The 17,444-nt window shown below is 43.7% G+C and overlaps 1 protein-coding gene across 13 annotated transcripts in view; it reads left to right on the top strand.

Moving 5' to 3' along the window:
* Positions 1-17,444, top strand: part of PALM2AKAP2 (PALM2 and AKAP2 fusion) — a 522,805-nt gene that overhangs the window by 442,824 nt on the left and 62,537 nt on the right. Inside the window, exon 1 of one of the 13 annotated variants that reach the window (XM_086315915.1) lies at positions 1,772-1,886. The exons of the other annotated variants lie outside the window; for them this stretch is intronic. Coding sequence (XP_086172041.1) covers positions 1,851-1,886 — 36 coding nt within the window. The 5' untranslated portion in view covers positions 1,772-1,850. Of the gene's footprint in view, positions 1-1,771; positions 1,887-17,444 lie in introns of those variants that run through there. 13 annotated transcript variants of the gene reach the window in all.

The following is a 17,444-nucleotide window of genomic DNA, read 5'->3' on the forward strand; positions in this document are numbered from 1 at the left end:
GATAGAACATTATTCAAACAAGCCCCTCAAATCAGTGAACCTGTGATGTCTGAGGAGAAAGGGAAAAGAGATTACTGGCAGAAGAGCACATGTATCTGTTTCAAAGAACTGCCTCTTTTAATTTCACTTGTTGAAATTGGAGCTGAAGTCAAGACAGGATTTGTCCGATAGAATTTTTAAAGGAGAATGAAAATGATCTTAGAGATGTTATAAAGCAGGTAAAACTGCTTGAGAAAAGACCTATTGCAGAATAGGGCAAGGTATTGACAGGTGAATGGATACAGAGGTTGTGGTACATGTATACAATGGAATGTTACTCGGGCATAAAAGGGAACACATTTGAGTTAGTTTATTGAGGTGGGTGAAACTAGAGCCTCTTATACAAAGTGAAGTAAGTCAGAAAGAGAAAAACAAATGTTGTGTATTAACACATATATATGGAATCTGGAAAGATGATCCTGATGAACCTATTTGCAGGGCAGGTACAGAGACCAGACATAGAGCACAGACTTGTGGACACAGCTCAGGAAGGAGAGGCTGGGATAAATTGAGAGAATAGCACTGAAACAGATATTTTACCGTAGGTAAACTAGATAGCTAGTGGAAAATTGGTGTTTAACACAGGGAGCTTAACCTGGTGCTCTGACAACCTGAAGGGGTGGGGAGGAGGTTCAAGAGGGAGGGGACATATGTCTGCTTCTGGCTGATTCATATTGTTGTATGGCAGAAACCAACACAACACTGTAAAGAAATTATCCTGCAATTAAAAAAAAAATAGGGCAAGAATATAGCAAGTCCTGACTCAGTGAGAAGTGCTGGTTGACTCTGGTGGCCAGTCGGTGAGGGGCTACCCCTTGGCCTTAGAAGCAGGGAGTTAGCCATTCTGACTGAGGCCGAGAATATAACTTCCCATGTTGTTCTCCCAAATCTCTTAAAAACCGGATGACGGTATATTTTTGTTTGTTGTTTATTTTTAATCCTCCTTAATAGTAGTTCTCAATAAAAGTAGGATTTTTGAAATTTTTATTTTATTATTTTTTTAATACCAAAAGCATTTTGTATTGGGGTATAGCCGATTAAAATGTAGGATTTTTGACTCTCGTGTCTTAGTTGGCAAGAGTTATATTCCTGTCCCATTAACAAGAGCATCTGTGTCTTGACTTCATTTTGTCTCACTTTTCATGAAGGGCTCGTTTCTTTTTGTGCCTGCCACTTTGCTAAACGGGTTTTCTTCCTCTCTTTGTGAAGGTTCCTTTGTCTGAATTAATAGTTACTTGTCTTTACTGTAAACAAGTGTCCAGTGACGACTCTTACTGTGCAGAGCCAGTGGCTTTGCAGGAGGGAAACCGTCTTAAAGGTCACTTTCTGGTGTCTGTATTATAAAATAAGTCATCAGAATTTAAAAAACCGAAACAAAACAGTGGAACTATCCCCTGCCTCTCCAGGGCTCTGTTACCCCATTGCCTTTGAATGCAACTCCCAGCTCGAATTTGTCAAATCATAATTGATCTGATAAAGTGTAATCCGATAATTAGTAGCTGTTTACAAGTAAATACACTCCTGTTTCATTTGCCCTTGAAGGCTCTAACACGGTTCCAAATGGTACCTTTGAACCGGAGAAGTCGGGCCGGTTCACGTTGCAGTGTGTAGGCTTCTTCTGGGGCAGTGTCTACCAGGTACGTGTACACACAGGTTGCCAGCTCCGTGCTGCTTCATCTGAAATGCTGTGACCTTGCAGAGGGCTGTGTCCTTAACGTCGGACGTCCGACTGAGGACAGGGAAACCGGAGGTGAAGCTTTAGAAGCAGCTGGTTCCCAAGATCAGGTCGTAACTGAGGGAGAGTCAAGGTCATGATTGCCACCTGGATGTTCTTTTCTCTCTTTAAGGTAGGTCTCCTGGGTTGCCTGCTTTGACTGTGGAATTCTGCTGGGTGCCCGCCCAGGGAACTTACACCGTTAGGGCTTCAGACTCACAAAGGCACATTTCCTGTTATTCTTTAGGAAAATTACCTTTCTGAACTCCAGGCACTGGAGTCATCCACAAAGAAAAAGGCACATCTCTGACGTTTCAGACACTGGAAAGCTCTAAATAGCTGAAGGTGTGTTTCTCTGGGCGACTTTAAGAAAACCAAATCAGAACAGCTGCAAAAATGCTATTTGGTGTCAAGTTCCAACTTTGCTGTGAATTATTTCTCTTTCTCTCGTAATTACTGTAATACCTTAGGACTTTCCATTTATATAGCGCTTTTCTTCTCAGGGAGGCATGCTTAAGTGGGAACGTTCTCTGGGCTTTTAACCTGATGATTTAATGCTATAATTAGTTCTAAACTAGTTAGTAATAATTGCAGATGCATTGCCAGAAAGCTAAGTATACAGCTCATGAGCTTTGGATACATGAAAGCTATACAGGCCCGGCTTTCAAATCTGATCAAATTATTTGCCACTGACCTTGAACCTGTTGGCAAGGTAGGTCAACATAGGGGTCAAGTGAAAGAATATACTTTACGGTTTGAAAACTTAGGGTTTGAAAACTATTAGAGGAGCTTCTTTTCAGAACCACTGTGGCAAGGCATCCTGTCCCCTGCAGGCCTTGGGGGTACAGTTTCCATATTTGTGTGCTGCTCCTAGTCTAAGTCAAAAAGTGGAGAGAAATATCTGTATACTGCCTCTAGTGAGAGTGAAGTAAAGAGAGGAAGCATGGAGTTACACACAAGTTCACAAAGATCAGGTATTGTCCGTGATTAATAGAGACTTCAAAATATCCTCTTAATTCTAGACAGATGACTTCATTTTCAGAACTCTTTCAGATTCACGTGTGCTGATTTCTAAAGTAATGTGTGTGATCCTTGTGGTTTTTTGGATCCTGGACAGTTTTGTGTTGTTGATACATAAAAATATATATGTTGTTTAAGATTCATTCACTTTTTATTTACACACAGTAAAATCTCTCTGTTTTTGCTGTATCGTTGAGTTTGGACAAATGCATACAGTTGCAGACAAGGTACAGAATAGTTCAGTTTTCTCTGTATTTTGAATTTCTATTGGCGTGTTTTGGTATTGAGTTTACTCTTACTTCTGAAGATGGAGCCAAACCATTTTGTAACAGATAACACAGCTGTATCTGACACTTTCCAGGCTAAAGGTTGAGTGAGATATTAGAAGCAAGGTCTCATTTCCTGATTCTTTCCTCAAAGAATTATAAATAGGAAAATTGCACTATATCTAATTAGTTGCTTCTTCCTGCTATAATGAATGGATTAGAATGTCATAATGAATTGTACAATATATTAAAAATAACTGAAATTTATAATAAGTACTGTAATTAGTAAAAGTAATATAGTAAAAATGAAAAAAGTTCATGCCTTTTGCAGTTTAGGGTTTTTTGTTAAATGTAAATTGAATTCCGTGTGATATTTTTTTTTTTTTTTTTTTAAGGGAAGTGAAATGCTGCTAGAAGCCAAGGACTTCATAACTCAAACTGGCTTATGAAGGAGATCAAAAGGGATGGGTTTCAGGCAGGGCAGAATCCAGGGTTTCAGATGACATCATCAGTGTCCTGCCATCCCTGTTCAGCTGTGTTTTCCTCTGTGTTGGCTCTATTCTTGGCAGGCTCTTTTCCTTGTGGTATCAAGATGACAGCAGCTCCAGCCTTTCATCCCATTTTCTCAATTCCTTTCAGTCCCAACCAGTCTCAGGATGGAGTCTCTTTGGCTCTGATTGGTTCTCTTAACCCCTCATGGCTCCAGAGGGAGGATGTGGGGGGAAGACAGAGTGTTCTGATTGGCCAGGCTTGGGTCACACACACTCTTGGAGCCGAAGGGATGTCAGCTCCTCTGGACCACAGGCGGAAGGAGGTAGTGGCAGAAGTTGTGTTTCTTTAAGGGGAATCATGGGGCAGACAAGGGCTTCCCAGGTGGCTCCTGCCAATTCAGGAGATGCTGGAGACACCAGTTCAGTCCCTGGGTCTGGAAGATCCCCTGGAGGAGGAAGTGGCAATGCACTCCAGTATTCTTGTTGGTCCAATCCCATGGACAGAGGAGCCTGGCAGGCTACAGTCCATGGGTCACCAAGAGTCAGATATGACTGAGCAACTGATTGTGTGCACACACACACACAGACAAGGGGCAGACAAATCAAGACAACACATGTATGTAATGGAACTTCCATAACAAACCACAAAGACAGGGTTCTGAGAGTTTCTGGGTTGGTGAACGCATGGAGATTCAGAGGAGTATTCACTTGGAGATGCATGGAAGCACCTTGCCCTTTCCTTTGCATCTCTGCCATCCGCCTGTTCCCGAGTTAGATCCTTTTATAACAAGTCAGTAATCTGGGGAGTAGTTAGATTCCTGGGTTCTTTAAGCTGCCTTAGCAAGCTAATTGAGCACAAGGGTGGGGGGTCGTGGAATCTCTGATCCATAGCTGGTTGGTCAAAAGCACAGATAATAGTCTGGGCTTGCAGTTGGCATTTGAAATGGAGCAGGGACTGTCTTGTAGGACTGAGCCCTTAACATGTAGGATCTGATGCTCTCTCCGGGTAGATAATGTCAGAACTGAACTGCAGGATGTCTAGCTGGTGTCCTAGAATTGCTTGTTGGTAGGGGAGAGTGCTAGTGGAAGGACCCTCTGCTCCCCGCTCAAACACACACACATTGGAATTGGTGAGCAGAACACTTTTTTAACGTAGTATGTCCTCTGGCCAGGAATGATTTAGAAATGAACTAACTGTTTAGATTGATTGTCACAGATTGAGAAAATCCACTAAACACCACATCCTTGAGTGGTGAGTACTTAGCATCTCAGTCAATAAAGAGTCTGCCTGCAGTGCAGGAGACCTGGGTTCGTTTCCTGGGTCGGAAGGATCCCCTGGAGAAGGAAGTGGCAACCCACTCCAGTGTTCTTGCCTGGAGAATCCTGTGGAAGGGGAGCTTGCCAGGGTACAGTCTATGGGGTCGAAAGAGTCGGACACGACTGAGCGACTAAGCACATGCGCAGCATAGATTAGGTGTTCAGTAAATATGTGTTGAATAAATGCAGTCCTTGTGCTTTAGTTTAGGGTTGTGGGGAAAATTACCCAATAGACCTCTTCCAAATCTGTGCATTTTTGCACAGGTGACTTTCAAATCTTATCAAGAGCTGCCTCTGTCTTATGCCAAGTAGATGTGGGTCTGGGGCCATTTCAATGTTACAGTTAATGACCTGGACTATAACGCCAGTGTTCACCTCTGTGGGATGAGAAATAAAATCTCTGTGAATTTGTATAGAATCTCTATGGACATAACGCTTTTGGAGAAATATAGCTGGATGAAATTTTATTTCTGCAAATGAGATCATTTTGTGAATTCTTGGAATGATAGCTCTGATGTGGTTTGGACCCTGAGATGTCAGAGACCTGGGTCGGCGTGCCTCAGAAACTCCTAGAGCATCAACTTTAAAACCGTTCTACTGTATATGTGGTCTATTTGGCAGACGTCTGTGAAGTTGCACCTCTGAGCCTGGAATATGCTAGATGCTAGAGGTGCAAAGATGGCTAAGACAGAATTTCAGCTTCTGAGATCTTACCATCTAATTAAAAAAAAATTGTGGTAAAATATACATAACATAAAATTTCATCATTTAAACCACCTGTTAGTGCAAAACTCAGTAGTGTTAAGTACATTCACAATGTTATGCAACCATCACCACCATCTTTCCAAACCTTTTTAATCATCCCAAACAAAATCAAAGAGTAATTGTCCTTTTCTGCCTGGCTCCTTCTATATAGCAAAATGTTTTCAACTTTGCCGTACTGTAGCATGTTTTGGAATTAAATCCCCTGGACAGAGGAGCCTGGCGGGCTATGGGGTCAAAGAGAGTCGGACACGACTGAGCATGCATGCATGCATTGGAGATTCATAACTTTTGTGATTGAATAATACTCGTGTGTGTGTGTGTACCACGTTTTGTTTATCCAGTCACCTTTTGATGGACACTTGGGATGTTTCTACCTTTTGGCTACTGTGAATAGCGCTGCTATGAACATTAATGTACAAATATCAGTTTGGGTTCCCTTTCAATTCTTTTGGGTAACCTGGATTACTGTCCAGTTTTATATTTTGTCTAACCACATCCTTTAGCTACTTCTGGCCAAGATTTCTGCTGATGTTTACTTCTGACAGTTACACTCTTTCCTACTATATGTGTGGGGATCTGAGTTGATGAACTTCAATAGGAAAGCAGAGAAATCAGAAAGTAACAGTTCTGAGAACAGAAATAGTGAATCTTTAGTGTTGTGACTGCTGGCTCTCTATAAACATCATTGTAAGGTAGCAGCTCCGCTTTTCCCTGGAACTTGTGCTAAGGGGCAAAGAGATGTTAGGAAGCCTCATAACAGCTTCCCAGAGACCTCTCCGAAAGCCATTGTAAATGGAGGACATTGTCTAAGTGGGTCACCCTGAGTAGATGATGTAGGATGGAAACCTAGTTATTAAATCCTGCAGACTTAGACGACTCTGGCAGTCTTTCTTTGCACAGACTTGCTAGCTCTGAGTTCCGTCGGGGAAGAATCCCATGAGGAGGCCTGCTTTGAACTCCAGCTGCTTGTGTTTGGGTTGGTGGCATGCCTTAGAAACAGAAAGGAGCCAGCTCTCCCTTCAGCCACCCCAGGCTTTCCGGCTGAGTTTCCTTTTCACCCTGGGATTTCACATGGACCCTGAGCTCTGAAAGCAGATCACATATGGCCAGCCGTCACGCACAAGAATAGCCCTTTGTTCATGAGAAGTTTCACAAAGCAAGTGGGAGAGGGGGAAGAAAACCTTTTTTTAAGCATGAAAATGCTTTACTGTAATTCTTCCCTCCCATCACCCCCTGCCCATTTTGTGCCATTTACTGACATCAGGACATTTGCTTTTTTCTTAGGGCTGAATCACAGCAGTTAGCCATAGCAATGGCAAAGGGATGGCTGTTACAGCCTTAGAAGGAAGGAGAATTGGGATCCTGGAGTAGGGCTGGGCATGGCATCGAACTAGCCCATCTCTGAGTCTTCTCCTCCTCCCAGCCGGCTTAAATGTATTGGTAGAACATTATTCAAACAAGCCCCTCAAATCAGTGAACCTGTGATGTCTGAAATCAAACGCTCAAATCTGATTTTCAATTAGAGTGGAGAGAACCAGGCAGTCTCATGGTACTTTCCTGTGTATGAAGGGTGATATGATTCTCCTTGGTTTATCCAGACTGATTCATTCTTACTGCTCAAAAACAAACAAACAACAACTCTGTGGCATTAATGCCAATTTGAGGTCCCAGGGTCTCTGGGCACCAGTTGGTGATGGTTAATGTGATTTGGGTTTGGTTATTAAGTCTGCTATAGGCACCTGACTCTTCCTTCTGACTAGCTTAAATGGAAACTTCTAGGTGGTCCATGTATAATGCATGGCAGGCACAGTTCTTAACCTGTCAATCATTTATTGGATTTCACTAAGGGCCAAATGTAGAGACCCCAGAATCAGTCAGATGTGCCCCTGTGTCCAGGGGTGTAGCCACCCTCCTGCCATTTCCTGGGAAAGAGACATTTTTTTTTTGGTTCAGGACAGCAAATTTGTCATAAACATGAGAAAGGAAGGCTGTTATTTTTATTTATTGTGTTCATGACTTAACGAGCTTCCCAGGTGGCGTTAGTGGTAAAGAACCCACCTGCCAACGCAGGAGACATAAGAGACTCAGGTTTGATCGCTGGGTCAGGAAGATCCCCTGGAGGAGGGCATGGCAACCCACTCTAGTATCCCTGGAGAATCCCATGGACAGAGGAGCCTGGAGGGCTACAGTCCATGGGGTTGCCAAGAGTCAGACATAACTGAAGTGACTAAGCACTCACGCAATAATGTAATAAATAAGGAACTTTACTATGTCAGACTCTTTTAATAGGATTGTAGGATTTTCAAACTGGTTCAGAATGCTGGCTCTCCAGCTGGACAGCCTGGGCATAAGCCTCGGTTGACTTTACTATAAAGTTGTCATAGGACTGGATTCATAGATTTGTTGGGGAGATCACATAATTATTTTACAAAATGTGCTCAGAATACAGCCTGGCACTTAAAGCCATGTTACCTTTAAATCTCTGATTCATGCATTCCTCAAAAAATGAGTAGGGGTGATGGTTGCCCAAGTCTGTGAATATACTGAACTCCCTGAACTGTAGGCTTTAAAAGAGTGAATTTTATGCTGTGTGAATTGCATCTCAATGAAGCTGTTAGAAAAATAAAATAAACTGAGTACCTACTATTGCAGCCTTATGCTAAGTTGTGTCTGACCCTTTGTGACCCATGGACTGTAGCCTACCAGGTTCTTCTGTCCATGGAATTTCCCAGGCAAGAATACTGGAGTGGGTTGCCATTTCCTCCTCCAGGGGATCTTCCCAACCCAGGAATTGAACCCACGTCTCCTGCATTGCCTTTTAAAATTGAGCAGGTCAGTGACCTGCTGAAGGTGAGTAGCAGAGACAATTCTAGAGCTCAGATTCCTGGCACACAAGTCAAGCTTTTTTCAAACTATTTTCAGGAATGACATGAAGATCACAATTCAGATTAGAAGCTGAATTTCTGTGCTTTTGCAAAACCAGATCTTCAGTTAAGAAAGAAGAAAATAATATTTTAAAAAATAAATCACTGCTGTACAGCAGAAATTAACATAACATTGTAAATCAACTATACTTCAGTTTAAAAGAAAACTGACCATCTACGGTCACCAGATCTTTGCAGCAACTCCCCTTACCTGCTGCACACACCTCTGTGCTTCCCAAGATTTCAGCCAGGTTTAAATACCTATATACACTATGGAAAAGATGCCAACATTCTCCCCACCGCAGCTCTGGATATATAGAACAGAGACTGTTCAGTTAGGTTTTTCAATGAGCTGTTACTTTCATAACCACTTTTTGACATTTAACAATTAGATCTTCCTCTTAAAAAAAGAAGAAAGAAGGAAAGGAAGGAAGGATAGGAGGAGAGAAAGAAAGAAGAAAAAAGAGGAAAGAAGGAAAGGAAGGCAGGCAGGCAGGATGGAATGCTGTCCCCGCCTTGCTTGTCGCATTGCAGGACAAGGACAGCATTTAAAAATTACCCGCACTTACCACCACTAACAAAAACTAATAACAAATTTGTCCCTGTGGTGAAGAAAACTTTCCTCGTTCTTGAGATTTCCAAGCTAAGTCTAAATTTCCAGACAGTTTAAGAAGAGAGGAATGTTTTAGAAATCAGATAGTTTTCCTAGACATATATACCCTACCATGTGTAAGATAGATAGCTGGTGCAAAGCTGCTGTATAACACAGGGAGCCCAGCTGGGTGCTGTGTGATGACCTGGATTTGGGGAGAGGAGGGAGGCTTAGGGAGGTGATATATGTATAATTATGGCTGATTTTGACTTGTTACATGGCAGAAACCATCACAACATTGTAAAGCAATTTTCCTCCAATTAAAAAATAAATTAAAAAAAAAGAAAAGAAGATAGTTTTGTTTTTCCTGCAGAATCCATTTATAAAGTAAATAGAAACCATCGTAGATCCGGAGCCGCCCCACAGCCCTCGGCTCGCATCAGCCTCTTGCCTTTTCTGCCATCTGCTTTGTTCTGAGATCTCTTCCTTCGCCTGACATCTGGTTTGCGGGATAAGGGAAAGTCACTTCCTCCGAACTAGTGAAATGACTATCAGGAAAAAAAAATGGCTCAAGTTTCCAGGCGGTTATGAATGAGATGTTTTTCTGAGTGTCCTGAGAAACTATCTTGAGGAAGGAAACCTGAGAAGGTGCAAGCCTTCAGCGCCCCCATTTCCCCAGGATGGGCTTCAGGCCCTTCTTGCTTTAGTGGCCCGGAGGGCACCCGGCTTTCCCGAGAGCAGATGGGCGGCATTACCTCACCCCATGGCTCGTGAATAGGTTTGCTCCCAGGGGGTGGAATTGTCCCAGAGTCTATTATGAAATCTCATTTGCTTTGCATGAATCAATTCAGGAGTTCTGAGAAAACAAAATCTCAAAGACGAAAAATGGTAAAATAGGCCTGTCATTTGGGGCTACCCAGCTAATCAGGTTTGCTCTGAGGTTGCTCTGACTTGGCAGGTGATAGGCAGAGTAATTTTGCATTTTTGTGATGCAGAGGCCTTTTAATTGAATTCCATTTCTTATGGGGAGGAGCAAAACCGATTATAAATACCTTTCACCTTCCCCATCTCCCTTTTCTCTCTCTCTTTTTTTTTTTTTTTTTCTAGGACTGTAGCCTCTGAGGCATATAATTTGGCCCTGAAAGCTGAGAGCTGGAGGAAAAGAGTGAAGGGGCAGGAATGAGGATGATAGCGGAGAATCATCCAAACAACACACAGCACCCTTTTTTTCTAACTTAAACTGTTTTATCAAGAAAAGTACAGAGAACTGGGTTTCCCTTCAGCCAGCAATCTCAGGCCTTTTATAAATCTGACTTTCCAAGGGTTGGGCTTCCCTGACAACTCAAACAGTAAAGAATTTGCTTGCAATACAGGAGACCTGGGTTCAGTCTCTGGGTCGAGAAGATCTCCTAGAGAAGGGAGTGGCTACCCACTTGAGTATTCTTGCCTAGAGAATCCCATGGACAGAGGAGTCTGGCGGGCTACAGTCCATGAGTTTGCAAAGACTAACACTTCCTTTGTCTTCCAAGGGTTACACATTTAACCTTGACTTAAGCTGAGGTTTGAAAGAGCAGGCTTGATATCTTTGGGCCCAGAAGGAGGCAGAGATTGCCTTGCTGCTGTTTTAGAAAGATGAGACAGTGATGAACAAGGTCATGCAGCAGCCCCCCACCCACGTAGAAGAAGCTGATAATTGTCTACTTGCTTCTCTGTCTCTGGATCTAGTCTCTTCTCAGTCACATGGAGAAAGCTAAGGCAGTTTATCATAGGATTCTGCAGAATCATTTTATAAGAAATGGGCTGAGGTTTTTGTTCAGAGAATAGGGTGATTCCCTTCAAGATTACATGGGCAGGAGTGGGTAGCCTGAGAAAGGCCTGGAAATAGATGGCTTACTTTTCATTCTTTTACTGTGTCCCACACAGAAGCTCCTTATGCCCCAAACAGGCAGAAGACCATGTCACATAGCCCCTGATATGTGGACACCCTATATTGCTCCCTGGCCCCTTGAAGGCCACCCAGGCACTCTTAGAGAAGGAGGGATGGTTTTTAGAATTTATCTCAAGGAACCTTTTTAGAGAGCCTGAATAATTCCAAAGATTCCTATGATGTCCTTATCTTGGACACAGGATAAAAACACGTGAGGCAGCGCAGGCCCATCTCAGCCTAAAAAAGGAGTGTATTTTCACAGGTGACTTGAAGGGGCTAGTCTGAGGATTTTCCATGAGGCAGAAGCGCTCTGCTGAGTGAGCCAAGGGTGGCTGTGCCCAGAAACCAAGTCATGCTGCCTCCTGATGTCAAAATGATGTTCCAGCAGACCTTTTCTGGAAATCTAGAATGGAAGAAATGGGAATAGAGGTTATGAAGAACATCTTACAGTAGTTGAAGCTTTTGAGAACCAATAAACCTTCATCAAGCAACTGAGGGTCCCTAATGTGATTAGGTGACTTTTCAGGCTTTTCTGTCAAATTAGGGATCAAACCTTGCTAAAGCAGAGATCTTAAAACCAGGCAGGGCTTCCCTGGTGGCCCAGTGGTTAAGAAATGGCCTTGCAGTACAGGGGATGTGGGTTCAATCATTGGTCAGGGAACTAAGATTTCACATCCTCGGAGCTGCTGAGCAGGGGGAACACAACTGGAGAGCTGGCGAGGCCCAACAGGAGATCCCACGTGATGCGACTGTGACCCGCCACAGCCAAATAAGTAAAATAAGGAAATAAGTATGTAAAACAAAACAAAAACCAGGCAGGCAGGATATAGGGTTGCCCCTGGGAGTCACAGTCCTGCTTGCCCCAGTCCCTAAGTGCCCCAGGGCCAAGGCTGTAGGTCTGGAAACGGCCCCCCTCACTGTATCCTGAACATTGGCCCGAGGGAATCATCTCTCATGGCCACTTTCTGGGTCTGTTCGAAAGAGAAATCGAGGGTAGGAAAATCTCTCAGTGCTTTTCAAGGTTACGGGCCAGAGCGGGGCCAACGGAGGCAGACACACTTGCACTTGGCCACTTTTGGATGTGAGCGGCTCTCCACGTGAAACCCCTGGCAGCTGCTCTTATTCCCACTGGCCTCCCCAGAGGGAACACGGCCGACTTCTGCAGGCCTGCCTGAAACCATCTGCAGCTGCTGCGTGCTTTCAAGATGAGAATAAAGGCGTTTCCGCAGAGGTTAAGCTGGGAAACCCTCTGTATGAGATATTTTCCTTTTCATGGTTCCAGTTCCCTTGGGATATAATATATAAGCTACTTACTAGGCAGCTGGGTGGGTTGCTGGCCCACAGGGAGCCATGGCTGTCTTCTCCAGATTATTATACCAGCACCAGCCTTCTTGCCACCATGACAGTCTTGCTAGCCGAACCCCTGCCCTGTGCATGTTATGTATGGGATCTCCTTGGATACAACGTCTCTCTAAGGACCATATCCCATTTTCAGATAAGGAAACCGAGGCTCAGAGAGGTCCAGTGTGGCTTCTCCAGCAAGCAGGTACAGAACCAGGATCAAAAACTTTTTTGTTTATTGCTGAATCCCATGCTCTTTCTAGGGCTTCCCTGGTGGCTAAGACTGTAAAGACTCTGCCTGTGATGTGGGAGACCCAGGTTCAATCCCTAGGTTGGGAAGATCCCCTGGAGAGGGGAATGGCTACCCCACTCCAGTATTCTTGCCTGGAGAATCCCATGGACAGAGGAGCCTGGCGGTCTGCAGTCCATGGGGTCGCAGAGTCAGATATGACTCAGCGACTAACACTTTCACACTCTTTCTGCCTCTGAAGTTCGGTTTGCTTTGTATCAGCACTTTCAGCCTCAGCTGCTCATCTAGCACCATCTGAGGGCAGGAATATTCTTATTAACAGAATAGTGCCTAAAGGCTTACTTCTGTAATCAAGACAATGTTTACTGAACTGATAGAAAAATGCAATGTGTTTGGAAATAATACAGAGATTTATTATTCTGTATTAGAGTATAAATTTTATCAAATGAGAGAAAATTTGCTGTCCAGTGTTACTGGCATCACATACTTTTTGTTTGTATTATCTTCAGAGCTGGATCAGAAAGGTTAAGTTAAGAAAACAAGATCAAACATTTAACAGTAAATGTGTTACTTCACTCCTGGCTTCAAATTTATTGGTTTTATGGGACCACTGAATTGAAATCCTGAAGTCCTTGGACCACTGCCTCTCGGAGCCTCAGGACAGCATGGCCACCGCTGGGATTCCATTCCCTCACCAGACTCCTGGCTTGGTTGGGGGTTAGCCAGAAAGCAGGCCTCTATCAGGACAGAAAATCAAGGCTGGCTAAGCAAATGGTACATCATAAACCACTCCTATGCTCCACGGCACCTGAACTTAAGACCCAAATTCTGTATGGTCTGGCCAATCCACCTCTCTAGACATCGTTTCTAACATAAAACCCCTGCTCCATCCCAAGGCAGGGAAGGGGTAAAGGGGGGACTTTTCCTCTATGCAGCTTAGGTTCCTTGGCTGGAGTCTTGCAAATTAGACTGAGAAAAGACAGGGTAACAAGAGAAAAGGAACCATATTTTTTAATGTGTGCATGCCGTGCAGTACACATGGGAGTACTCAGTGACGAGTAACTCAAAGGGGTGGTTAGACCTTGAGTTTCTGTATTATCTTAGCAAAGAACAATTCTTCTGTAGAGAAGTGACAAGACAAAAGAAAAGGACTTTGAGCTTCGAGGGTTAGCAGATTTGAGATGGCAACTCTATGGGGAGACTAATGACAGATTGGGCTTCCCAGGTGGCGCCAGTGGTAAAGAACCCACCTGCCAATACAGGAGACATAAGAGACATGGGTTCCGTCCCTGGGTCAGGGGCGTCAGGAAGAGCCCCTGGAGGAGGGCATGGCAACCCACTCCAGTATTCTTGCCTGGAGAATCCCATGGACAGAGGAGCCTGGTGGGTTACAGTCCATAGGGTCGCAAAGAGTCGGACACGACTGAAGTGACTGAGCATACACACTGGTAGATCAGGGCTATTAATTGTTAAGGGCCATCTCTGAGCTGATGAGGGTCTGGGGTTGCCTCTGGTAATTAACTTCTGTCCTTCCTGGTAGAGAGAAGAAGGGGGACGCCTTTGCAAATGATGTCCTGCTGCTGCTGTTGATAGGTGTTCAGTCATGTCTGACTTCTCTTCCAGGGTATCCTCCTGACCCAGGGATAGAACCTGAGTCTCTTGCATCTCCTGCGTTAGCAGGAGGATTCTTTACCATTAGTACCACCTGGGAAGCCCTTGATGTCCTGCTTCTGGACAAATAAGGGAAAAGCAGAGAGAGTTTTTTTTTTTTTTTTTTTTTTTTTCACATCTGCCTCTTCACAGTTGCATTCAGTTCAGAATAAGCCCATGCCAGAGAACCATACTTTGGGGTGGCAATCCTAATACCATTTATCAGCTGCCGATGTTTCGTACCGTTTCTTGTCCTTGCTTCTCTTGCCCGCACCCCAGGGCCTTTCACATCTTCCTGGAACAAGCTTTGGTTCTCACCATGGCTTAGTCAACTCGTCATCTTTCAGATGGCAGCTCAGTTGTCACTTCCTCACCAAAGCCTCCCCTAGCTCAATCACCCTGTTAGAGAGTGTCAAAGAACCCAGTGCCTTTTTCCCCAAGCATTTATAACAGATGCAACTTCACATGTATTTGTGACGAAAAAACATCTTGCTTTACCACTCCCATTAATTTCCAGAGGGCAGCTCCATGCCTGGTTCTCCCCATGTGTCCCAGTGCCCGGCCCAGCACCTGAGACACAGAAGGTACCCGTTTGCCACAGCAAGTGAGTGGGTGCAGCTAAGCGCCCCCCACACACCGGGCCCTCCCCTCCCCCCAGTATCCAGCTCCCCTGCTCATGGAGACTGTGGAGTCTATGATAAAGTTGCAGCCGGGGAGACACTAAGTAAATGAATAGCTCACATGTCTTAATAGTGGTGTTAAATTTAGAAACAGAGCTTCAACCATAAAAAAGAATGCAATCATGCCATTTGTAACAACATGGACAGACCTAGAGATTATTATAGTAAGAAAGAGATTATAATGGTATATAAGAATGATATCACTTACGTGTGGGATCTAAAAAAAATGATACAAATGAATTTATTTATAAAACAGAAACAGACTCACAGACAGAAAACAAATTTATGGTTTCCAAAGGGGAGAGGCAGTGGGGGAGGGACAAATTAGGAGTTGGGGATTAGCAGATAGAACTGTTATGTATAAAACAAACAACAAGGTCTTAGTATATAGCACAAGGGAAGTATATTTAATATCTTGTAATAAGCCATAATGGAAAAGAATATAAAAGGAGAGCTAGCCATGCCTCACTTCAAATTTCCAGACTTCTAGACCTCAGCAGAAGGCAATGGCACCCCACTTCATTACTCTTGCCTGGAAAATCCCATGGATGGAGGAGCCTGGTGGGCTGCAGTCCATGGGGTCGCTAAGAGTCGGACACGACTGACGGACTTCACTTTCCCTTTTCACTTTCATGCATTGGAGAAGGAAATGGCAACCCTCTCCAGTGTTCTTGCCTGGAGAATCCCAGGGACAGGGGAGCCTCGTGGGCTGCCGTCTATGGGGTCGCACAGAGTCGGACACGACTGAAGTGACTTAGCAGCAGCAGCAGCAGCAGGGAAGAAGGGAATTCCAAAGATGCAGCTTTTGATAAAGCCTTGATCTTCCACCTCATGCAACTTCTGCTTAGAAAGGAATTAGAACCTAGAGTATGGCTGTTGCAAAGATTCTTCTTTGCAGTTTTCCCTCTGGCTGTTTTTTCTACTTTGTCTTGAATTTTTATCTTGATGGCAAATGTCTCTTATGAATCATGTTGTGTATGTAAGTTCCCCTAACAGGTTTATTTTTGTTTGAAATTTGATCTGCTGTCTATAGAGGCACTGGCACCAAGACCTCCGTGGTTAGAACTGAACCCTTCTGAATGGAGAGAAATTATTCACTTTTTGGGCAAAAGATCCATTTTAAGTTTTTATTTCTTTCTTGCTCAGCTTTCTCTTTTGGCCTTATGAACTTGGATCCATTGTTCCCATCTCCTTTATGGCTGTGCCATGATCCCTTGACCGTCTAAAGGGGTGCCATCTTGTAGGATTTCTCAAGGGTCTCATCCTGAATCAGTAGAACCTCTTAAATTGCCCCCTGGAAGCTCCCATGTTTCTGTATGTTTGTCACTTAGACACAGTTCTTTTTTCTCCTTGCTTGTAATCTAAATGCAGCCTAGGAAATTTACAAGAGTTCAACTGTTTTTTTAAATTTTTTTTGAACAGTAAGGTGTCACATCTTGAGTTCAGTTCAGTCTCTAACTGGATTCTGTCCAGATTTATTGTTTGGGTTTCAGAGATTTAGCCCCAAACTGAGAACTATATTGAAACAGGTCCAGATCTGCTAATGTTTGAGATTCCTCCCAGAGCACAAATGGTCCCTCACTTGAAGCTCCCCTAAGTGCGGTTCTTGAATCTTCCATCTCTGTGTTCCTAGTAAACACTCACGGTAGAAACAGTTAACAATTAATCTGCTTATGTTCTAGTGACTTGAAAATTAAGCATCAACATTTCTGAAGCCTCTTTTTATCAAGGTCTGAAGGGTGGTTTTCATAGCTGATACAAGGCCTTGGTTTATCAGCTCCAATGGTCTGGAAATGCCTTAGACCTGAATATTTGGGATGAGCAGAGTGTGCTCAGCTTAGGAATTCCAAGAAGGCAGAATCAAGATAGAGAGCAGCCAAGGATCCCAGGTGTGAAATGAAACCAGTTTCTAAACCTGATTCTTCTGCTTAGTTGTAATATTTAACACTTGGACTCCCTTGAGATTTTTGCACCTGGTTGGAATGTTTTGAACCTTGGAATAATGTTTCTTTGTGGATTTACCTGTGAAACATAACATAGTTCCAAGCTATCTCATAAGGGTGCTGTTGACATCTTCAAAATGTTGATTTTATCTTCCTGGTGCTTCAGAAGTATGAAATGGTATCCTGAGACTATCTGGGCCCATTCTCTCTATTGAGATCTTAGTTGACAGATGAATCAACTTGCTCAAGTTAGTGATACTGTCTCTTAAGTGATGTACTGCGTCATCCTACCCAGCATCCCCATTTTACAGGAGGAGAAATAGAGATGGCGGAAGGAGCAAGGCTAGAATCCCTTCCTTCTACACTGTAAATTCAGGCAAGGGTCTATATACCTCTTAATGGTTAGTTTTCTGGAGTTTCACCTCGAAAGATAGTAAGTCAGAAGCTTGAATACACATGTGTCCTGTGGCTCTTTTGAGACTGGCTTGCAGTAAACCCCTTGGGTTATTTATACCAGGAAAGGGC

The sequence above is a fragment of the Bos grunniens genome, chromosome 8, assembly GCF_055505025.1.
Source record: "Bos grunniens cultivar Pamir isolate PY7600 chromosome 8, Bosgru_T2T1.0, whole genome shotgun sequence".
Classification (NCBI taxonomy): Eukaryota; Metazoa; Chordata; class Mammalia; order Artiodactyla; family Bovidae; genus Bos; species Bos grunniens.